Genomic DNA, 25,345 nt, shown 5'->3' with positions numbered 1-25,345 from the left:
TCGTATAACCGTGCGGAGGGAGCTGCTCTTGACCCTGGTGGTACACGCCTTCAGACTTTTGTATCTTCAGCCTGGTGGGAGAGAGGAGAAGAGAAAATGTCCAGTTTGTGTGGGAACTTATAACGATGCTGGTTGCTTTACCAAGTCGGTGAGAAATGAAGACGGAGTTGATAGAGGGGAGGCTGATTTTTGTGATGTGCTGAGTTGTGTCCACAACTCCCTGCAGTTTGTTGTGTTATCTAGACATTGCATTCTTATGGGATCTTCCTATGCTGTGTTCCCCATGTTATACGGTGACTGCATTTGAGAAGGTGCCTCCCTAGTGCTTTACAGAAGGACCAGTTCCCTCTTGTATCCCATGCCTGGTTTGGTAAGTTGTAGGTTAAAATCTATAGGACCACACACAAAATGCTGGAGGAACTCAGCACGTCAGACAGCATCTGTGGAGAGGACTGAACAGGCGACATTTTGGGCCAAGACCCTTCATTAGCCTGAAATGTTGATGGTTTGTTCCTGTCCATAAATACTGCCTGACGTGCAGAGTTCCTCCAGCACTTTGTGTGTGTTGCTCTGGATTTCTAGCATCTTCAGAATCCCTCGTGCTTAGTTGAATGTGAACGTCAGCCAGTCTCCTAAGCTCAGACCTACCGAACTGAAGCAGAATGTGACTTTGTCTGTAGTGCTGTAACTAGAGCAAGTGCATACTAAGCTGCCCTTGTTTCTTGTCTTCTCCCCCCACCCCCCAGAAGGTTGTGTGACAAAGTGTAATTAGTTTGTGACAGTTAACAGTTGTTCTGGAACAGGAACTGTGAGCAAGCACAGGCAGCAAAGCTCAAATCAGTGTGAGGGAGGGTGTGTGCGTCAGCAAGTGCAGTCATTGCGAAGAGGAAGGCGCAGCTGATATTTCACTGTTATACCCTGAATCACCCACCGCCCATCATTGCTGTAACTCCAGGGAACCTTGGTAAGTGCTTCCATGTGTTCACGTCCATTAAAGCACTGTTGAAGTTAATAAGATTATCAGAGTCCTAGGTAGAATGGACAGGCGATATCGATTTCCATGGTCAAAATGAGTAAAACCTGTATTTAAGGAGGGTGGGGGGCAGCAGTGGCCCTGCCTCTCATCTACATCAGCAGAGTTGAGCTTAAGAGGCTTGAGAGCTTCAGGTTCCTTGGAGCGTACATCATCAGTAGCCGTCCTAGCCAAAAACTTGCCAACACTCAGCATGTCCCAGGAACCAGCCTCCCCCTCCATGGATTGTGTCTACGCTTCTTGCTGCCTCAGTAGAACAGCCAGCATAATCAAAGGTCATGCCCATGCCAGACGTTCTCTCTTCTCCCCTCTCCCATCGGGCAGAAGGCACAAGAACCCGAAAGCACGTACCAACAGGCTTAAGGAACTGCCACGGTGTCGTAGCGGTTTACAGCGGCGCTATCCCTGACCAGGGTTCAATTCCCACCGCTGCTGGTAAGGAGTTTTGGACGTCCATCCCGTGACTGCGTGGGTTTCCTCTGGGTGCTCTGGTTTCCTCCCACAGTTCGAAGATGTACTCCTTTAGGGTTAATGTTTTGTGGTCGTGCTATGTTGGCGTCGGAAGTGTGCCGCCTCTTGTGGGCTGCCCAGCACAATCCTCACCGATTTGATTTGATGCAAACAGCGCACTTCACTGTATCAACCAACACACATCAAAGTTGCTGGTGAACGCAGCAGGCCAGGCAGCATCTATAGGAAGAGGCGCAGTCGACGTTTCAGGCCGAGACCCTTCGTCAGGACTCACTTCACTATGTTTCGATGTACAGGTGACAAATACAGCTACCTTTCTTCTCTAGGGTAATTCGAGACAGGCAATAAATGTCACTAGCATCTAGATTTTGTCTTCCGTTTGCATATGCAGTTTTGTTTTTTGCTGACTGGTTGCCTCTGCCTCAGCACACTTGTGAGTTGCTGTGAGATTACTGTTGTCGGCTGAACGTGCCAGTGTGCATTTGTGTGACACAGCCAGTCAGTTCATTGCTCCCAATAGTTCTTGAGCCACATTTATAAATCTCTAGCCACTTGTTCTCCGCAAAAATCATTGTATCCAGTGACTTGTTCCACAGGCATGTCACTGCATCTGCGCTCTGGCAAATCCTAAACATTTATTTATTTAGCAATACCGTGCGGAATCGGCCCTTCGAGCTGCACTGCCCAGCAACCCCCGACAGCCTGATATAACCCTAACCTAGTCCCAGGACAATTTACAATGACTAATTAACCTACCCGGTACGTCTCTGGACTGTGGGAGGGGACTGGAGGACCCGGAGAAAACCCAAGCATTCCACAGGGAGGACGTACAGGGACTCCTTCAGGAAGACGCCAGGAATGAACGCTGAACTCTGCCAGGAGTGAACTCTGAGTTCCAATGCCGTGAGCAGCACTACCGTCGCTCTAACCGCTACGCTACCGTGGCACCCACAAGTTGCTGTGGTAGGAATTGAACTCTGGTCTTGTCAAAGTCAAGCTTATTTTCATCTGCAGAAGTCTGTGTGTGTACAGATGTGATGAACACCACTTGATCTCCGGATACATCATACCCAGCGACATGTTACTGAATCTGAGCTCTGTCAAACCCCTTAAAGTTTGTGCCTTGACTGCGAGAAGCTGAAAGTTTATGAAAGATGAGAATAGAGGGACATCGATTTAGAACAGAGTAGAGGGGGAATTTCTTCAGCCAGATGGTAGTGAATCTGTGGAATTCATCTCCACAGAGGACTGTGGAGGCCAAGTCATCGGGTATGTTTAAAGCGGAGGTTGATAGGTTCTTGATTAGTCAGGGTGTCAGAGGTCACAGGGAGAAGAGTTGAGAGGGATAATAAATAAGACATGATGGAATGGCAGAACAGATCCGATGGGTCGAATGGCCTACTTCTGCTCATCTGTCTTGTGGTTTTATGACCCCCTGCCTTCCTAAAGTGCTTTATACCCAAAAGTTCTTCCGTGGCATGGTCATAGTTGTAACGAAAATAGTTTTTTACATTTTTAATATTTGTTGCGCATTACAGTTTGAGGAGAATGATCCCTCAGTCCATGACCTCCTTCAGTAAAAACAGCATTGGAAGCCTCTTTTGTGAGAAGCAAGATAAATGTTCACTGAGTGAAGTGTTAAACTGGCCTTGATTGTGCTCTATAGTATACGCGCCTTGGTTTGAAGAAGTTAAGGGGAGCTCGATCGCAACAGTGCTGGCCCAATATTTCAAAGTTTAAAGTAAATTTATTATCAAAGCACATATATGTCACCATATACAACCCTGAGATTCATTTTCATGCAGGCATTCATAGTAGATACAAGGAACTACAACAGAATTAATGAAAAACTACACACTGACAGAACAGCCAATGTGCAAAAGAAGACAAACTGTGCAAATATTTTAAAAACTAACTATAAATAAAATAATATTGAAAACATGAGTTGTAAGCCTTTGGAAGTGAGTCCATAGGTTGTGGAATCAGTTCAATGTTGACGTGAGTGAAGTTAATCCACACTGGTTCAATCAATATTACATAACTGATCGTTTCCACATCAGAACATTGCCTGATGTGAAAGTTAGCTGGGAAAAAATTGGCTGTCATATGTCTTACAGGAGCCATTCTGTTCCAGGAGTATTAAAGTGGCGGCTGAATCCCCAAGACTGTGGAAAAGTCAATACTGTTCTTTCTGTTGTATTAGAGCCTTCAGTCTCCATCAAACTCTGGCTCCTGAGAGTTGCTATGGTAATTGTGATTGAAAGCAACCTCTGGGGCTTCAATTCCAGGCTTTATTTGAATGCGTCTGTTTGCACACACAATGTCTGGCAGTGAAGAAGGAGGCAAGTTTAAAAAAAACCGTGGCCTCTTAAGGCCTTAATACATGAAGTAATCTCTGAAAGGCCAGGATTCGACACGAGACAGTTAGGAACCAGCAGGGTGATAGATTACAGATGGATGGTGGTTGGAAATGAAAGGATAATCATTTTCCAGGGCTTTCCATTATCAGTCACAGAGCTGTGGCGTGTCCAAAATGTTATTTTCCCTGAAAGGAAATGAGCTGATCGTGATGGCAAACAGAGCACGGGCAGTTGCAACACTGCGAGTGGAAAGGCTTGTAGATATGTGTTCAGCCAAAGGGCAGAGCTAATGCAGTCTTTTAAAAAAAATTGGAATAAATTTAGCTATTTCATAAAGCTAATGGAATAACCTCAGAATGGACATCGTATTCTGCGGCCTCTCCAACATCCTACAACCAACAAATCCATTAATAGTTTAATGTAATCGGCTTAAGGATATTTCCAGTGCAATAATAAATATTCTGCTTTTTAAAGTCAAACCCAAGTTTATTGTCATTGGCATGAGTACCTGTGAGCCCAGGTGAAATGAAAAACTTACTCGAGCATCATCTCTGGCACAAAGTGTCAGGTAAGCAGTGTTCAGGTCAAGTCGAGTCACTTTTTATTGTCATTTCGACCATAACTGCTGGTACAGTACACAGTAAAAACAAGACAACCTTTTTCAGGACCATGGTGCTACGTGAAACAATACAAAAACTACACTGAACTACGTAAAAACAACACAAAAACTACACTAGAATACAGACCTACCCAGGACTGCATAAAGTGCACAAACAGTGCAGGCATTACAATAAATAATAAACAAGACAATAGGCACAGTAGAGGGCAGTAGGTTGGTGTCAATCCAGGCTCTGGGTATTGAGGAGTCTGATGGCTTGGGGGAAGGAACTGTTACATAGTCTGGTTGTGAGAGCCCGAATGCTTTGGTGCCTTTTGCCAGATGGCAGGAGGGAGAAGAGTTTGTATGAGGGGCCCTTCGTAATGCTGTTTGCTATACAGATGCAGCGTGTGATTGTAAATGTCTGTAATGGTGGGAAGAGAGACCCCGATGATCTTCTCAGCTGACCTCACTATCCGCTGCAGGGTCTTACGATCCAAGATGGTGCAATTTCCGAACCAGGCAGTGATGCAGTTGCTCAGGATGCTCTCAATACAACCTCTGTAGAATGTGGTGAGGATGGGGGGTGGGAGATGGACGTTTCTCAGCCTTCGCAGGAAGTAACGACGCTGCTGGGCCTCCTTTGCTGTGGAGCTGGTGTTGAGGGACCAGGTGAGATTCTCTGCCAGGTGAACACCAAGAAATTTGGTGCTCTTAATGATCTCTATGGAGGAGTCGTCTTTTGTTTTGTTGACATTCAGAGACAGGTTGTTGGCTCTGCACCAGTCTGTTAACCGCTGCACTGCACCTCCTCTCTGTATGCTGACTCATCGTTCTTGCTGATGAGACCCACCAAAAGTAAAATGTAAATTAAATATTTTTGCAAGAAAGAACTAGTGCAAACAAAAAGTCTATTTTACAGTAAAGTGATTGAAGTGGTCACAGTGTTGCTAAACTGTAGTGATCAGTGTTGTGCCTGTTGTTTTGAAATCCTTGCAGACCTGTTCCTACCACATGAATCTGAAACTAGTTAGTATGCAGCTTCATTGGAAAGTGGTTAGAGTACAATGCTAAGGTGGACTTTCCCAGTTGTACGTCTTGGTGAGATCACTAGACTGCAGATAGGTTTCCATTCCTTATTGCTGCAAGGACAGACGTTGGTGTTGAGGCAGACTGAATGGGTTTGTTTCTGGCCATGTTTATTGATCATCTATTTATCCAATATATTAGAATCAGATTTATTATCACCGGCATATGCCATGAGACCTGTTAACTTAGCGGCAGCAGTACAATGCAGTGCATGATAACGTAGGGGAAAAAGTTAATTACAGTAAATGTACGTATATATGTATAGTAAGTAGTTACTTAAAAAGTGCAAAAGTAGAAATAATAATAAAAAAAAGAGTGAGGTAGTATTCATAGGTTCAATGTCCATTCAGGAATTGGATGGCAGATGGGAAGAAGCTGATCCTGAATCACTCTGTACCTCCTTCCTGATGGTAACAACAAGAAAAGGGCATGCCCTGAGTGTTGGGGGTCCTTAATAATGGACGCCACCTTTCTGAGGCACCGCTCCTTGAAGATGTCTTAAGTACTACAGAGGCTAGTACCCATGATGGAGCTGGCTAATTTTACAACTTTCTGTAGCTTTTTTCGGCCCTATGCAGTAGCCCCCCCCCCACGGTACATTTATAGAACTTTTCAAGTGTGCAGATGACAAACCGAATCTCTTCAAACTCCTAATGAAATACAGCTGTTGTCTTGCCTACTTTATATCAGTAATCAGGAAATTATCAACCTTCACTTTAAATATACCCAATGATGGCCTCCACAGTCACCTGTGGCAATGAATTTCACAGATTCCCCACCCTCTGGCCAAAGAAATTTCTCCTCATCTCTGTTCTAAAGGGACATCCTTCTATTCTGAGGCTGTGCCCGCTGATCCTAGACTCAGAGACCCCCCCCCCCATTTTTCTAAACTCCAGTGAGTATAGGCCCAGAAACCTTTCATAGAAATCATTCTCACAAACCTTCTCTGGACCCTCTCCAATGCCAGCACATACTCTCTTAGATACGCGGCTGAAAACTGCTCACTAGTGCCGTCTGACCAATGTCTTATAAAACCTCAGCATCACATCCTTGTTTTTATATTTTTATCTTCTCAAAATGAATGTAAACATTTGCCTTCATTTCATGTATCACTGACTTAGCCTGCAAGTTAACCTTTAGGGAATCTTGCACTGGGACTCATCCCTCTCTTTGAGTCCCACTGTGTCTTGTAAAGCTTGCTTCCCTTCTGAAGTATATCCAGATTTTTCTCCAAATTAGGTCAAAATCTTCTGTCACCTCTGTGGGATCCATGTCTTCAACCACCAAAGTCTTCCATATTCCAATTTATTATGGTTTCCTAGTCAAAGGATTTCCCGCTTTTAAGACTCCTGTGCATTCAGCGGAGAGATTCTGGGAACCTTACTCATTTTACAGAATTTGTCTAATTCTGTTTTTTTTTAAAAAAAACCCTACTTTTTCTCAGTTGGAGACCTTCGACTGTGGCTAGCTGCTTGCTTTGTTAGCTGACGTGCGCCTGCCGCTTCCCGTTTGTTTGGCTCCCTCCCCCCACCCTTGTCTGACACCATCTGTAAACGTCCTTGTGCCTGCAAATGATTCCATAATCTTCAGAAATGTGCACCATCTGGTTAGACAGAGGGGTTCCTTCGGAATAAGAATGAGCCTGCGCAAATATTCATTTCGCAGGGCAGGTGTTCGCAACTGCTTGGTTCTACTTCAGTAGTTCGAAGTAAATTTATTATTCAGCTACGTATATGTTATCATAGGCTACCCTGAGACTAATTTTCTTGCAAGCATTTAGAGAGAAAAAAATAAAAGAATACAACAGAATCTTAAAAAAAACATAAAGTCTGCCAAATGAAGGCAAATATCCAGGCGGCAGGGTATGTAATGATTAGCAAATCGCTTCTATGGCATGGGTGACTCAGGTTCAATTTCCATCGCTATCCGTTGGGATGTTTTCCCATATTGGTTTCCTCCGTATGGCTGTATAGCTTTTCCTCTGAGTGCTCCAGCTTCCTCCCACATTCCACGACTCAGGGGGTGGTAGGAATCCTGAAGAAGGGTCTCGGCCCGAAATGTTGACTGCATTCCTCTCCACGGATGCTGCCTGACCTGCTGAGTTCCTCCAGCATTTTGAGTGCGTTGCTCTGGGTTTACAGATTGTGCAGATTTTCTCCTGTTTGTAGGTTAGTTAGTCACATGGGTGTAACTGGGCGGCGTAGGCTCGAGGGGCCTTTTACTGAGCCGTTTAAGGACTGTGCAGATTTTAAGAAAATAATGCTGGCAACATGGGCAGTAGAGTCTGTAGGTGGAGGAATCAGTTCAGTGTTGGGGTGAGTGAAGTCATCCACGCTGGTTCAGGAGCCCGATGGTTGTCGGGTAATAACCTGGTGGTGTGGATCCTGAGTCTCCTGCAGCTCCTTCCCGATGGTGCTAGCGAGAGAGAGCACGGCCCGAATGGTGTGGTCGTTGGTGATGGTTGCTGTTCCCTTGTGGCAGAGCTTCATGTAAATGTGCTCAGTTACGGGGTGGTGGCATGGTTAAGGCATCCGTTAGTCTTGCGAGACCATGGATCTGTGCCTGGAAAGTCCTCACTCTCCAGGGCGCAGTCCTGGACAAGGTTGTATGGAAGACCAGCAGTCGCCCATGCTGCAAGTCTCCCCTCTCCACGACAGCAATGTTGTCCAAGGGAAGGGCATTAGGACCCATACAGCTTGGCACCAGTGTCATTGCAGAACAATGTGTGATTCAGTGCCTTGCTCAAGGACACAACACGTTCCCTCGGCTGGGGCTCGAACTCACGACCTTCAGGTCGCTAGTCCAATGCCTTAACCACTTGGCCACGTGCCCACATAGGTGGCAGCGGTTACCGTCACGCTTTACAGCGCCATCTGTAAGACCCGCTTCGATTCCTGTCGCTGTCTGTAAGGAGTTTGTACATTCTCCCCGGGGCCGTGTGGGTTTCCACCAGGTGCTCTGGTTTCCTCCCACATTCCAAAGTCTTACCGATATGGTTAGTCATTTGTGGGCATGTCAGAAACATGGTGATATTTGCGGGCTTCCCCAGCACAATCCTCTCTGCTTTGATTCGACACAAACAACATGTTTCACTGTATTTGACATGCGTGTGACAAATAAAGCTTATTTAAAATTTTTATCTTTATGGTTCTTTCTGTAGTGTGGGAGGTTGGCAAGGTGGTGGTGCCAAGGACTGGTTTAGTTTCCCCATCCTGATGCAAACCTTTCCAGGAGGGATTTGCTGAGGTTGATGAGATCACTCTCTCTGATCTGAGTTTACTTTGTGATCAGTCCCAGCGACAGCTGCTCTGTCCAAGACCAGAGGAAACTGCTGGTAGCTGTGGATACAGCTGAGTCCATGGTGCAAACCAGCTCCCGTCCACTGCCTGCGTCCGCACCTCTCGCTTCCTCAGGCAAACAGCCAAAATAATCAAAGACCTCTTCCCATCCTGGCCACTCTCCTTTCTCCCCCTCCTGTTGGCCAGAAGATACAAAAGCTGGAGAAAGTTCTTATTATCAACCCTGAGATTCATTTTCTTGCAGGTGTGCTCAATAAAAACCACAACAGAATCAATGAAAGACCATTCAACCAGAGTGCAGAAGACAACAAGCTGTGCAAATACAAAAAGAAAGAAATAATACTAAATAAATAAGCAATAAGCATCGAGAACATGACGAGTCCTTGGAAGTGGGTCCGTAGGTTAAGGGAAGAGTTCAGTGATGAAGAAGAGCTCACAAGCTACTAGGCTTAAAGACAACTTCCGCTCTTGAACTGACCACTCGTAGGCTGAAGATGATCATCCACTACCTTACTACTCCTTTGGCGCTCCTTTTGCACTACTTATTAACTGGCTTATTGTAAGTTTTAGGCAGATATTTATAGCTAGGGGGCCTAAGACTTTTGCACAGCACTGTATTTGTCAACGAGGAGCAGATAGCAGGTTTGTAAATCTGGCGAGAGCAAGGGATGTTGAGAATGGGGAGGGTGGAGTGCCATGGGAGGGGTGTGGGACAGGTGGCAGAGAAGGAGTGCCAGGGGCTGGGTGTGGCGCGGGTGCGGACTCACCCAGCCCTGAGACACCAGACAAGATTGTTTGATTCCAAACAATTGGTTTATTGATCATTACAGCTCCCTCCCCTCTCCCTTCCCCTTTTCCCAAACATGAATCCTCTCTCTCTGACCCCTTCCCATTCTCAGTCCACAATAGAGACCCATATCAGAATCAGGTTTATCATCACTCACATATGTCATGAAATTTTTTTTGTGGCACCTGTACAGTTCAATATGTAAAATTACTACAGTACAGAGCAAAAGTCTTAGGTACCCTAACTATATATATGTGCCCAAGACTTGTGCACAGTACTGTAGATCTGCAATTTCCACCGTGCAAGAGGAAGCAGGTCTGAGAGAGAGCCTTGCAGAGCTGAGGGAGCACCTCACTGCCAGAGGTGCAACCTTTCTTTCGAAGCCGTTACCCATTGTTCGGCCTGCTTCCTGCTGATTCTGTGTTGCTATTTTGCAGATGACTCGTTCATCCTTGGTGTCTAGCTCTTGTATTTCCCCATTCCTCTAATGCGACACATTGCACAGAAACAGGCCATTCAGCCCCTTTGCTTTGTGTTGTTGTTTCTGCTCCAAGGTGGCTTAACTTCACCTCCTCTGTCTCCTTCGTTTGTTTATTCAACTGTAACATTGACAAAACGCTGGCGGAACTCGGAAGGTCAGGCAGCATCTCTGGCAGAGGTTCCCAACTTGGAGTCCACGGACCCCTTGGTTAATGGTAGGAGTCCCTGGCATAAAAAAAGTTGTGAACCCCTGATCTATGGAGGGGGTAAAGAGTCGACATTTGGAAGCTGAAATTCTGATGGTCTCTCCCCAAAAGATCGAATATTTATTTCTTTCCATGGATGTGGCCTGATCTGCTCAGTTCCTCCAGCATTTTCAAAGATCCAAAGTACATTTATTATCTAAGCATATGTTAAAAGTTCGAAGTAAATTTTATTATCGAAGTACGTACATGTCACAATATGCAACCCTGAGATTCATTTTCCCGTGGGTGTATGCCACAAATCTATAAAATAGTAACTACAACGAAAGATCAGCTAGAGTGCGGAAGACAACAGACTGTGCAAATGCAAATATAAATAAATAATGAGAACGTGAGATAAAGAGCCCTTAAAGTGAGACCATTGGTGCTGGGAACATCTCAGTGGATGGGAAGTGATGGTTGAGGGGTAGTAACTGTTCCTGAATCTGGTGGTGCGAGTCCTGAGGCTCTTGTACCTTCTACCTGATGGCAGCAGTGAGCGGAGCGCGTGGCCTGGGTGGTGGGCGTCTCTGATGATGGAAGCCATTTCCTATGAGCGTTTGAATAGAACTCTGAGATTTGTCCTCCCACAGGCAGCCCCAAAACTAACACCATGGAACCCATTCAAGAAAACATCAGACACCCATTCTGTGTGTGTGTTGCTCTGGATTTCCTTGCCTGTTCTTGTTTGACCCTGCAAGTGGCCAAAGTGCTACACCTGCCCGTACACCTCCTCCCTCACCTCCACTCAGGACCCCAAACAGTCCTTCCAGGTGAGGCGACACTTCACCTGAGAATCTGCTGGGGTGCTCCTGATGCAGCCTCCTGTACATTGGTGAGGCCTGTCGCAAATTAGGGTAACTACTTTGTCGAGCACCTCTGCAGCATCTGCCAAACTTCCAGGTAGCCAAGCGTTTTAATTCCCATTCCTATTCCCCTTCCGACGTGTCAGTCCATGGAGCCACGATGAGGCCACCATCAGGGTGATGGAACAACACCTTGTATTCCGTCTGGGTAGCTTCCAACCTGATAGCATCAACATCGATTTCTCCTTCCCGTAAAAAAAAATCCCTCCCTCTCCCCTTTTCTTCTATTCTGCACTCTGGCCTTTTACCTCTTCTCGCCTGCCTATCACCTCCCCTGGATCCCTTACTCCTTCCCTTTCTCCTATGGTCCACCCTCCTTTTCTATCAGATTCCTTTTTATCCAGCCCTTTACCTTTCCCCCTCACCTGGCTTCACCTAACACCTTCCAGCTATCCTCCTTCCCCTTCCCCCCACCTTTTTATTCTGGCATCTTCCCCCTTCCTTCTCAGGTCTGGAGAAGGGTCTCGGGCCAAAACATCAACTGTTTATTCCTCTCCATAGATGCTGCCTGACCTGCTGAGTTCCTCCAGCATCTTGTGTGGGTTGTTATGTGTTTATTCAGTTCCTCCTTACGACTACTTCCCTGGTCACTTCCCAATTTCTAATGCGCGCAATGAAAAGGAGAACATTTTCTGGAGTTCCAGGCTGCATCTGATCCTCGCCACGTTATACTGATAGCTCCTGCATGGAGGAAGTTTGTTTCAAAAAATAAAACCCTCACTGAAGGAGGTGCTGTGATGGGGAACAGCCTCTGGCTGACGAAGCTGGAAGTGGCAGGGAGCAGGCTTTCTTCTTTCACCCTGAGGGCGAGTCTTGCTAGTTCCTGTAGATAACACAGCACAGGTGTCTGTGTCTGGCTTTGACGCAGGCAGGCCATGACCTGGGATTGCTCAGTCAGTTCAGCTCCCTTCCAAATAAGGGCAAAGGTTGAGACGTTGTATAAATGATTAGCCAGGGTTGGTTCCCAGGCACAAAATGCAGTCTGCCGTGCACTGAATAATGTTCTCCACGGCTCAGCAAACGCCATGCACGGGCATTGTTGAAACAGTGTGCTGACCCGCGGGGAGGAGGAGGGTCTTGCGGGGGGACTTTATTGAAAGTGAGTGGAAAACTTGCCCAATGGAGTTGCAGCGGGAGCCATCTTGCAGGCATTGGGAGTGAGTCATGAGTTCATGGTAAGTGGGGGTTGTGGTGGATGAGAGCACGATGAGGTGCGAGGGAGTCAATGGGATGTGAGGCTGACAGGTTACAGTGGGGCATTGCGATTACTCTGTTGCATGGCATAGACTCAGTAGGTTGAATGGCTCCCTTTACACCTCAATGGCCTACATGACGCAATGGGATGAATGTAGGCCAGAATAGACTGACTGGAATGAGTGTACTAAATCATTCTGTACACTGGCATAGACTGATTGATTAGACAGAATCACTGTAGTCATCCCATGGGCTAGAATAGACTCATTAGGTTGAATGGCCTTTCATTCTGTGGGCTAGATTGGACAATGGGCTGAATGGCTCATTTCATTCTGAGGGCTGGCATAGAGTCAAAGGGGTGAATGGCCTATGTCATTATGGGGCTAAAATGGACTGATTGGGCTAAATGGTCTGATTTGTTGTGTGGGCTGACATAAACTGAATTCATTGGGCTGAATAGCCTGAGTTATCCTGTGGATTAGCAAAGGCAGTAGGCTGAAAGACCTGATTTGTTTTGGGGGCTGGCACGGATTCTTGAAATTTGAAACTTGAGAACTTGAACCTGAATATTGTGACACAGAGCTGCGGTTGCTGGCAAATTTGAATTTGCTGAATTTAACAATCTGCAATTAACAAAATGAACAGTGTCAGTAAACAATCCTCAAATCTACTCGATTGTCCTTTAGGAAAGGAAATCAGTAGCACAGCGTGAAAAGCAAACAGACACCTGGCTTCAGTCCTGACCTGTACGTCCTCTCTCTGACTGCACCGGGTGCTCCAGTTTCCTCTTGCATCCAGCAATGTACAGGTTGGATGAATGGGCTGATGCAAATTGTCCCTGGTTTGTGGGTAGGTGGGTAGACTCTGGACGAAGTTGATAGGAATGTGGGGAGAAAAAGTGGCACAGTGGTAAAAGCCCACATGCATTTACCCTATCTATACCCCTCATAATTTTGTATATCTCTATCCGATCTCTCCTCATTCTCCTACGCTCCAGGGAATAAAGTTCTAACCTGTTCAACTTTTATCTGTCCTCATATCCCAGTGTGGGAGATACCTTGCAACATAGGTGTGGAACCTGATGCAGTTACTACATTTAAGAGTCAATTAGAAGAACAGATAAATTGGTAAATTAGATTCCTATTCTTATGTGTACTGAGGTGCAGTAATATCATATACTCAGCAATAACAAGTAAAACAAGGACATGCTGCCAGTCGCTGCCTCCGTGTAGAAATTCTCACCCCAGTTTTCAGCCCCTTCTACAGTCAAAACCTTCCTCATACTCTGACCTATACCCCACATAACTTCTGTGCAAAAGCCAAAGTAAGTTTATTATCAAAGTACCTATACGTCACCATAAACGACCCCAAGACTCATTTTCTTGCGGTGTTTAAAGGAAAATAAAGAAATACAATAGAATTTATGAAAAACTCTACATAAAGAAAGACTGATGTGCAATGCTTTGGATTTCTCCACCTGAGGGCACTGAGACTTGGTCACTGAAGTATATTTGATTTTTTAGATTTTCTTTTGGATATTTGGGGTATGGGGAGGGTGGCATCGGTGTATGTTATCAGACATGATCTCCTGGGCCATCAGAGAAGGATCCTCCTGCCTCTGATTTACATTCAAAAACCTGGGTCAAAACAAAGTAGGCCTGATTAATTAAAACTCAATTAAATTGATTATGCCTGTTTAATTATTCATAATTAATCATTTCCAGTTAATGCTGTGCCCTTTGAAATTTGGTGACCTTTTCATTTCTTGCCTCCTCTTGGGGTTTTTTTGCCACTGTTGTAAAAAAAAATCACCTCAGGGAGGGAGAAATTGTGGGATTGGGAGGTGGTTTACAAATTTACAGGCTCGGCCAGATTAGATTGGAGGTGGGAAGCAGTCCTAGGAAAAGTCAGTTTGCCGGAAAGGTGGGACGTGATGTTCCTCTTCCCGATCAGAGGAACCAGACTGGTTCTCGGTTGCTTCAGAAAACAACTGGGTGTTTAACACAGGAAAGTATGATAAGCCCTGATGTCTGAGCATTGATGGCCCCATGGGAATACAAGACACTTCACAGAGCTACTCTCTTTCCCACTTTATCACTTCCTTTGCAAATAATATTTTTTCTTCTTACTCTACGTTAATCATCTCCCTCCCTGGAGGGTTCAATCGTATACTACAACCCAAAACCAGAAACACCCATTGGCAATTACACTCAGTCACCACTTTATTCGGTACAGGATTGGAACTCTGCTATCATCCATCCATTTCAAGATTCGGTGTGTTGTGTATTCCAAGATGCCCTTCTGTACACCACTGCTCTAACGTATGGTTATGTGAGTTACTCTCACCTTCCCGTCAGCTTGAACCAGTCTGGCCATTCTCCTCTGACCTCTCTCATTAACAAGGTGTTTTCACCCACTGAACGACCACTCACTGTATGCTACACACACAAAATGCTGGAGTAACTCAGCAGGCCAGGCAACATTTTGTGTGTGTTGCTTGGATTTCCAGCATCTGCAGATTTTCTCTTGTTTGTTCACTGTATGCTTTTTTTTTTGTTTTTTCATATCATTCTCTATAATCTCTAGAGCAAGGGTTCCCACCTTGGGGTCCATGGTCCCCTGCTTAATGGTATCGGTTCAAGGCATACAGTAAGGTCGGGCACCCCCTGCTCTAGAGACTGTTGTGTGTGAAAATCCCAGGAGTTCAGCAGTTCCTGAGATAACTCAAACCACCCTGTCTGGCACCAACTACCATTCCACAGTCAAAGTCGCTTAGATCACATTTCTTCACCATGTTTGCGTGCTTTTATGCATTGAGTTGCACCCACAAGATTGCCTGATTAGGTATTTGCATTCACGAGCAGGTGAACAGGTGTATCCAATAAAGTGGCCACTGAGTGTATGCGGAAGGAAGTGATGCTTTGGATAGTTCAAGTACATTTTTAAATGCTTGTGTTCAAATTCTAATCCTGGTTTCCACATCTCTGCTAATTCCACATCCTCTCTCATCCCTGGTTTTAATTGCTTTTCCCTTCTTGAATGCATCTTCAACTGTCTTAGGCTCCAGAAATCCCTACGCAGATCTCTCATCTCTCTCTGATCCTCCTTACAATGGGCTTGGAAGCTTCTTCTCCATTACCTCTTAGAATTGGAATTGATTATTTGCTGTCACTTGTATCAAGATACAGTGAAAAGCTTGTCTTGCATACGGATCAGATCATTACACAGTGCATTGAGCTAGAACAGGGTAAAACAATAACAGAATGCAAAATAAAGTGTAACAGTTACAGAGAAAGATTGTGAGGTTCAGAATCCATCTTCCTGTGCTTGAAGTTAGGAGGGTGGTCTTAAACTATAGGGTGGTATCAGTGTGTTGGTGAAATAGGCTGAGAAATGGCAGATGCAGTTTAATCTGGATTAATGTGAGGTGATGCACGTTGGGAGTATTAATGAGCCTGGGACATATGATTGGAATTGGAATTGATTTTATATTGTAATATGTATTAAGATAAAGTGAAAAGCTTTTCTTGCATACTGTTCATACAGATCAGATCATTACACGGGGTATTGAGGTAGAACTCTTTATCTCTTGTATACAGATATAGGTTATGCAATTCCTGAAGTGACAAATAGGATTTCCTGCTTTATCCTAATTTTATTGTTCTCTGGCAAACTTGCACCTTGATATAAGTTGGTATTGGAATTGGTTTATTTTTGTCACATGTACTGAACTTGCCTTGCATAGTGTTGGTACAGACCAGATCATTACACTGTACATTGAGGTGAACAGGGGAAAATGGTAACAGAATGCAGAATAATGTGTAACAGTTACTGAGAGAGTGCAGTACGTGTAAACAATAAGATGTAAGATCATAACAATATAGATTGTGAGGGCAAGAGTCAATCTTATCCAATATTGTTGATATGCAGAAAATAACGCAACACTCCAGGTGGCATGGTTAGTGCAATACTATCAGTGTAACTCTTAGCCAGGTACAATGAATGTAAGAAGAAATGGGCAGTGTATGAGGGAAGGGTTAGATTGATCATGTAGTCGATAGTCTGGGCTGAAGGGCCTGTATCGTACTGTAATGTGCTGTGTTTGTTTACTTATTAATGTATTGAGATACAGCACGGAATAAGCCCTTTCAGCACTTAGAGCTGCGTTCCCCCCCCCCAACAATCCCCTGATTTAAACCTAGCCTAATCAGGGGACGATTTACAATGACCAATTTGCCTGGTACATCCTCGGACTGGGGGGAGGAAACCAGAGCACCCGGAGGAAACTCGCGCGGTTACCGGAAGAACATACAAACTCCTTACAGGCAGTGGCAGGAATTGAACCCAGGTCCCCTGTACTGTAAACTGTTGTGCTAACCACTACGCCACTGTGCCGTCCCATTATGTTCTAATATGATCTATTATGGTAGTTTCACAAAACAACAAATTCCACCATGTATGTCAAGTGATGACAAATCTGGTTGCCATGGTATCGTAGCGGTTAGCATGACGCTATTACAGCTCAGGGTTTTCTAGAGTTCAGAGTTCAATTCCAGCACCGTTCTGTAAGGAGCCTCTATACGTCTTTCCCGTGGAATGTGTAGATTTTCCCCAGGTGCTCCTGTTTCCTCCCACTGTCCAAAGACATACCGGGTAGGTTAACTGGTCATTGCAAATTGTCCTGTGGTTAGGTTAGGGTCAATTGGGTGTGTTGGGGGTTGTTGGGCGGCTTAGCTCAGAAAGCCCAAAGGGCCTACTTTACGCAATATTGCAGAATAAAATTAAAATAAGATAAATAATTGGGATTCTGGAAAAAAATAGTAGAAAAAGTCTTGAAAAGTTTCAAACTACACTCTTCAAAGTACCAGCAGAATCGGGCCACAAAATCTTAGTCTGTTTTTAATATTAGCTAAATGTGTTCAATATGTACATGTGGCTTTGGTTAGGGAGAATGAGGGGAGGCAGGGAATGCTATGTGGCAACCAGACTTCTGAACTTTACTTTGTGTATTGGCAGTTCCAGCCTGTCTGCATTCATCAACCTTCATAAGCACCCAGCCAGTCAGTAACTGACCTGACTGTGCTCACCTCCTGTGGGTGTTTCCACGCCCAGCAGTCACAGAGTCTGTTTACAATTCCAACTTCCAACAGGGCTATGTGGCAGCATAGCAGTTAGAGCAATGCTGTACGGTGCCAGCATTCTCCAACTGGGGGTTGATTCCCGTCACAGTGTGTAAGGAGTTTGTGTGTTCTTCCCGTGACTGTATGGCTCCCTCCCCCACATTCCAAAGGCATACAGGTTAGATTTAGGGTTTCTGACTTCCTCCCCCTTTCTTGCCAGTCCTGCAGAAGGGTCTTGGTGCGAAACATCAACTCTTTATTCATTTCCATAGGTGCTGCCTGACCTGCTGAGTTCCTCCAGTATTTTAGAGCCATAGAAAAGTACAGCCTAGAAATGGGCCCTTTGGTATATCTGATCCATGCCAAACTATTTAAACTGCCTACTCCCATCAACCTGCTCCATACCCCTCCATACATCTCCCGTCCATGTACCTATCCTTCAATGTTGAAATCGAGCTCACTTGTGCTGGCAGCTCATCCCACGCTCTCATAAACCAATGATTGATGAAGTTTCCCCTCATGTTCCCCTTAAACTTCTCACCTTTTACTCTTAACCAACACACTTTTCATCCCTCTTCCCTCCAGGAGAAGGTTCAGGAGCTTGAAGACTCATACGGCCAGATTTGGGAACAGCTTCTTTCCAACTGTGATAAGACTGCTGAACGGATCCTGACCCGGATCTGGGCCGTACCCTCCAAATATCCAGACCTGCCTCTCAGTTTTTTACACTACCTTACTTTCCCTTTTCTATTTTCTGTTTATGATTTATAATTTAAATTTTTACTATTTACTATTGATTTGTACTCTAGGGAGTGCAAAGCGCAGAATCAAATATCACTGTGACGATTGTACGCTCTAGTATCAATTATTTGGCGACAATAAAGTAAAGTAACCCATGACCTCTGGTTGTAGTCCCACCCAACCTCAGTGCAAAAAGCCTGCTTGCATTTACCCTATCCATACCCCTCATAACTTTGACAACCTCTATCAAATCTCCTCTCAATCTTCTACATTCCAAGGATCCATGTCCTAACCTATTCAATCTTTCCTTATAACTCAAGTCCACCAGACCCAGCAATGGCCTTGTAAATGTTCTCTATACCCTTTCAACCTTATTTTGTGTGTGTTGCTCAGTGTTTCCAGCATCTGCAGAATTTCGTGTGTTAATGACAAACCCTCCCACCCCCACACAGTCCTCCAACTCCAGGACAGATCTCCGGGCTTTGGCCAATGGGCTACGGCATCTGGACCTCTAATTGACCTTTGTATGTTAGGGTTAGGAAGTTGTGCAAGAACCATCTTTTGAGTGGTGAGGTTTTAAGGCGGATGTTTAGCACACCTACCTCTCTCCACAACAGCCACTGGTGGTGGGAAGTGATGGGTTCACGACAGTAGTTCCCTTTTTACTGTTTTACCTGTCACTTTTCCAGTCAAGTTTGCATCTTTCCCCCAATATCCACCATGAAAGTGGGTATGCAGATCTACACTCACGTTATTCTACGGATGTATGGTAGAGAGCACCCTAACAAGCTGTGTCTCTGCTTGGTACGGAAACTGCACTGCGGCAGACAGGAAGGTTCCACAACGGGTCGTCAAAACTGCCCAGCACATCGGTGGCACCAGCCTACCCTCCATCAAGGACACTTATACAGAAAGGGCCAGTCACACCATGAAGGATCCCACCCACTCTGCTCATGGACTGTTTGTCCCATTCCCATCAGGGAGGAGGCTACGTGACATCCACGCCAGGACTGTTAGACTTGGGAACAGTTACTTTCCCCAAGCAGTAAGGCTGATCAACACCTCCACCCACTAACCCATGCCACCAGCCACCATTCCACCACAACTTTTTAATTTCCTGTCAGCCACCTTATGTACAGACTATCCCGTGCCTAACATCACTTTATGGACATACAATCAATCTATGTATGTGGATTTATATTTATTGTGTTTTTAAAAAATTATTATAGTGTTCTTTATCTTATTGTGCTTTTGTGCTGCATCCATACAATGTAACAATTATTTTGTTCTCCTTTACACCTGTGTACTGGGAATGGCATTAAATAATCTTGAATTGAATTGCAAGACAACTCAAATCAGAAAAAACAGACTTCGCTGTGATCGAAGCCCACACCAGTCATCTCCCCATTGGCAACAAGTCCATCTGGAGATCACGGGAGCAGGCCCTTCTGCCCATGATGCCTGTACTCACCACAATGCCAGATTAAACTAATCCTCTCTGCCTATAGATGATCTGTATACCTTCATCTCTGTGTCTGTCTAAGCATCCCCATCACACCTACCTTCACCACCAACCCTGGAAGTGCGTTCCAGGCACCAACCACTCTGTGTGAAAATTTTAAAAAAATAAACTTGCCCCGAGCATCTCCTTTAAATTTGCCCCCTCTCATCTTAAAGCCATGCCATCTGGTATAGCTTTACAAGCCATTCTACTCTGGTAGAAGAACAACTCTCATTAGGAGTGATTCACAAGTTAAAATAGCAAGTGAGAGAGCACCATCATTGCAGGGTGGAAGCCATTCGAAAAGAACAAGTTTCATCGGGAGCAAGTTTTGTTTCAGCCAATAAAAAGAAGGGAGGTGTAAGAGGAGCGGCGGTTGTTGGAGTGGGCCCGCGTTCAAGTCGGAGGCTTTGGCTCAACAGGCTTGGGTTGAAAACAGCTCGGGCTGTCCTCCATGAGAAAGAAGTTCTGGCTGTCCACCCTATCTATGCCTCTCATAAGTCTATAAGCTCCTGTGGAATATTGTCTGTGACGAGAATACACATAAAATTAAGATGTTTGCTGGCCTAGGTTAGCATCAGTGACATCAGCAAGTGGTCTGCCACCTGCCCTCAGGGGAAGGAGAGATAAGGAACAATGGAGCAGCGTCTGGAGATGTGTAATGAAGGGACGTGGGAGAGAGAGCTGTCTGGAGCGGCTCCCCCTTTGAACCCTGAACTGTTTGAAGTGATGGACAGGCGATACCCCAGCAGGGGGATAAAAAGGGACAGGTTCGCTAAGACGACACACGCCACCCGAGGTAACGAGACCCTGGAAGCGGTGCGCCTCTCACGAGTGGGTGAGAAGTATCGGACAACGGCCAGGGTGGAAAGGTACGATCAGCGGGAACCCGGTGTGTGTCCGCCCTTGCCTGGGTGCCGGGTTCACTGCAGAGGATCGACCGCATCTGGAGGAGGGGTCACAGTCGGTGACCTCAGGTGACATCACCAAGGACCCGCCCAAAAGTTGCTTGTGAGCCATCTCGCCGGTCTGTGAGTGAAGTCGTGTATGAATAGTTGTTCCTGTTCTCCCTCTCTCTTCCCCCACGTTGTCCATCCATGGCAACGATTACTGCGAACTGAACTACTAAACTGGACTGAACTTTGAGTCACTTTGAAATTTGGTCATTTACCCCTAGACAACGATAGAGCTTGATTGATGCTGTTATCTTAATTCTGTGCACATGTGTGGTTAACATTGCTGAATGTTGCATTTATTATTCTTTTTGATTACTGTGTTGCTTGTTTCTTTAATAAAACTTTCTTAGTTCTAGTAATCCAGACTCCAACTGAGTGATCCATTTCTGCTGGTTTGGCAACCCAGTTACGGGGTACGTAACATGTCACACAGCCGATCAGAGATCATATGGAATACCTTGGGGATTAGTTTCCTGACATGTTAGATTTGACCAAATTCACTGCTTGACAGCCATGTTAATGCTGATTGACAGAATTTAGTAGAAGTTGGAAAGCCGGAGGAAATAAAGCTCTGTCAAAGTCATGAGCAGCGTAGGATAGAACATTTCTAGTGGAATGAAATAAGTGATAAATTCATTGCATTCGAAGCATTAGAGTGGAGATTCACGAGAACGATCTTGACAGTGAAACGGACAATGTATGAAGAGTGTTTGATTGCTCTGAATCTATACTTGCTGAGTTTTGAAGATCTCTTTGAAACCTACCTTTATACTTTGAACAATGGAAGGCCGAGGTAGAGTGGATGTGGGGATATTTCCAATATTGAGAGAATCTAGGCGCAGAGGGCACAGCCTCAGAATAGAAGGGCATCCCCTTAGAACAGACGTGAGGATTATCTTTAGCCAAAATGTGGTGAGTCTGTGGAATTCGTTGTCACAGGTGGCTGTGGGGGCCAAGTCAGGGGGTATATTTAAAGCAGAGGTTGATAGGTTCTTGATTAGTAAAGGCATCAAAAGGGAGAAGGCAGGAGAATGAGGTTGAGAGGGATAATAAATCAGCCATGATGGAATCGTGTTTCAGACTTGATGGGCTGAATGGCCTAATTTTGCTCCTGTGCCTTATGGTCTTATGGGATCTGCTTTCTGGTTTTGTTCATCAGAGAGTGAAAACCCGGCATTGGGACACCGTGTGTCAGGCGTTGGAAGAGGGACCATGGCCGAGCCGGATTATATAGACGATGAAGAATGTGCGGAACTCATAAAGCCCAGAAAGCTGATCAATCCCGTCAAGTCATCGAAAAATCATCAGGAGCTTCACAGAGAGTTAGTCATCAACCAGAAAAGGTGAGTCAACCGTTTTTTTTTCCTGTCTAAATTATGCTTAAAGCTGTAAGTCCACCTCCATATCTCCTCTTCCTTAGAAGGCTGAAAAAATCTGCCATGGCCCCATCAATCCTCACCAATTTTTACAGATTCACCACTGAAAGCATCCTATCAGGTACTTCACGGCTTGGTACAGCAACTGCTCTACACGTGACCACAAGAAACTGCGGGGTGTTGTGGATACAACTGAGCACATGACAGGAACCTGTGCCCCTCTATGGACTCTGTCTACACTCCTCGCTGCCTCACTAAAGTAGTCGGCATAATCAAAGACCCCACCCACCCCAGACATTCTCTCTCCTCCCATCTTCCATCAGGCAGAATATACAAAAGGCCGAAAGCATGTACCGTCAGGTTCAAGAACAGCTTCTATCCTATAAGTTTATTGAATGGACTAAAAGGTGAACTCGTGATCTTCTAATCGACCTCTTTGTGGTCTTTGCATTGTATTTATTTACCTGTACTCTACTTACCCCTCTGTAGATGCTGAGTTCCTCTGAGATGTATCATTGATACACATGACGTGGAATTTGTTTTGTCGCAGCAATAATGTGCAAAGACAAGTAATTGCTATAAATTACAGAACTAGGTAGTGCAGAAGTGAAAATGAATGGACAGGAGCGAGGCAGCATCCATGGTCTGTTCAGAAATCTGATAATGGAGTGGAAGAAACTGTTCCTAAATCATTGAGAGTAGGTCTTCAGGCTCCTGTACCTCCTTCCCGATGGTAGAAATGAGATAAAAGGACAGGTCCCAGATGGTGAGAGTCTTTAGTGATAGATTGTTGCTCCAGATTCCAGCATCTGCAGCCTCCCAACGTCTAAAGTATGTTTATTATCAAAGTACGTATATGCAGGCATTTACAGGAAAATGAAGAAACCTGATAGAAATAATTTAAAAAGCTACACGTAAACAAGGGCTGACGAACAATCAATGTGCAAAAGAAGACAAATCTTGCAAATAAAATAAATAAATAATACTGAGAACATGAGTTGAGTTCTTGAAAGTGATTCTGTAGGCTGTTGAATCAGTTCAGTGTTGAGGTGAGTGAAGTTATCCACATTGGTTCAGGAGCCTGATGGTTGTAGAGTAATAACTGCTCCTGAACGAGGAGGTGTGGGACCTAAGGCTCCTGTACCTCTTGCCCGATGGTAGCAGCAAGAAGAGAGCATGGCCTGGATGGTTGGGGTCCTTGATGACAGATGCTGCTGTCTTGTGGCAGTACGCAATGGTGAGGAGGGTTATGTTTGTGATGGACTGGAATGTGACCATCACTTTCTGTAGATCCCTCGTGCCTCTTCCAGTGCCCTTGTGGTTTCATTCCCAGATCATCGGGTGGAGAGTCAGGTGACCTGCCCCCCTGCACCATCCCCCGCCAGGAATGGTTCCTGGTTATAAGCAAGCACTGACTTGTTACCAAGGCTCCTCCACGTCTCTCCTTTTTCCACAGGGAAGTGGGGATTGTTAGCAGCTTTGCTGCCTGCCCCTACTGCTGCTGGGATCTGGGATCTCCCAGGGGTCAACACCTCGCGAGACGCCATAGACGTGACATTACCCCTGAGGTGTCTGAGTCCCTCGCTCCTGGTTCCAGGCAACTGGTCTCCGAACACCATCTGTTCGAAGGAGATTGAAACTCAAAAACAGCAAAATGCTGGAAATCAAAAATAAAAACAAAATGCTGAAAGCCGCATTAATGAAACTTAGTAAGTTAAGCCTTGGTTTAAGATTTAAATTAGATTAGCTTTATTTGTCGTGTACATCGAAGCATGCAGTGAGATGCGTCATTTGCATCAACGACCAGCACAGTCTGAGGATGTGCTGTGGGCAGCCCACACTTTCACTGCCAACATAGCATGCTCACAGCTCACTAATCCTAACCCATACATCTTGGACTGTGAGAGGAAACCCATGGGGTCATGGAGAGAGCTTACAGAGAGTGACGGGAATTTAACCCAGGTTGCTGGCGCGCTAAAGCATTACACCAACTGCTGTGCTACTGTGCTTCCCCGTACTTCGATGTTCAAAGTAAATTCTATTATCAGAGTGCATACATGTCACCACATACAACCCTGAGATTCTTTTTCCTGCTGGCGTACTAGGCAAACCTATAGAATAGTAACTGTAAACAGGATCAATGAAAGATCAAGTAAAGCATAGAAGACAACAATCTGTGCAAATGCAAATGTAGATAAATAGCAATAAATAATGAAAGCATGAAATAACAAGAAAAAGAGTCCATAAAGTGAGATCATTTATTGTGGGAACATCTCAATAAATGAGTGTAGTTATCCCCTTTTCTTCAAGAGCCTGATGGTTGATGGGTAGTAACTGTTCTTGAACCTGGTGGTGCGAGTCCTGAGGCACCTGTACCTTCTACCTGGTGGCAACAGTGAGAAAAGAGCATGGCCTGGGTGGTGAGGATCTTTGATGATGGATGCTGCTTTCCTACAGCAGCGTTTCATGTAGATGTGCTCAATGGTTGGAAAGGCTTTACTCATGATGTACTGCGCTGGATCCACTACCTTTTGTAGGATTTTCCATTCAATGGCATTGGTGTTCCCATTCCAAGCCATAATGTAGCCACTCTCCACTACTTGTCTATAGAAGTTTGTAAAAGTTTTTGATGGTGTGCCAAATCTCCAGACTCCTGAGGAAGTAGAGGCATTCTCATGCTTTCTTTGCAATTACACTTATATGATAGATCTAGGACAGGTCTTCTGAGATAGTGAAAAGTTACTTACCTTCTTCCACCTCTGCCCCTCTGATGAGGACCAGCTCATAGTCCTCTGGTTTCCCTCTCCCGAAGTCTATGATCAGTTTCTTGGTCTTGTTGACATTGAGTGAGAGGTTGTTGTTATGACACCATGCAGCCAAATTTTTAATCTGCCTCCTGTATGCTGATTCGTCACCAACATTGATGTGACCCACAACAGTGGTGTCATCAGCAAACTTGAATATGGTGTTAGAGCTGTTCTTAGCCACACAGTCATAGGTATAAAGTGAGTAGAGCAGGGGGCTCCACTAAGCACACAGCCCTGTGATGCACCTGTGCTGATGGAGATTGTGGAGGAGATGTTTTTGCCAATGAGAACTGACTGGTGTCTGCCAGTGAGGAAATCCAGGATCCAATTGCACAAGGAGGTATTGATGTCAGGTCTTGGAGTAAAATGATTAGTTTTGAGGGATGATGGTATTTGATATTTGATTGAACTTTTCAAGATAAGAA

The 25,345-nt window shown here is 45.1% G+C and overlaps 1 protein-coding gene across 2 annotated transcripts in view; it reads left to right on the top strand.

The window, feature by feature from the left end:
* The window catches only part of fam107b (family with sequence similarity 107 member B), a 73,893-nt gene that overhangs the window by 40,156 nt on the left and 8,392 nt on the right, over positions 1 to 25,345 (top strand). For both annotated transcript variants that reach the window (XM_063072643.1, XM_063072644.1), the window contains one exon: positions 21,897 to 22,080. In XM_063072643.1, the coding sequence (XP_062928713.1) occupies positions 21,950 to 22,080 (131 nt within the window). In that variant the 5' untranslated portion in view covers positions 21,897 to 21,949. Of the gene's footprint in view, positions 1 to 21,896; positions 22,081 to 25,345 lie in introns of those variants that run through there.

This window comes from Mobula hypostoma, chromosome 20, assembly GCF_963921235.1.
Source record: "Mobula hypostoma chromosome 20, sMobHyp1.1, whole genome shotgun sequence".
Lineage (NCBI taxonomy): Eukaryota > Metazoa > Chordata > Chondrichthyes > Myliobatiformes > Myliobatidae > Mobula > Mobula hypostoma.
The sequence above is the reverse complement of the archived record's forward strand: the minus strand, read 5'-3'. Positions and strand labels throughout refer to the sequence as shown.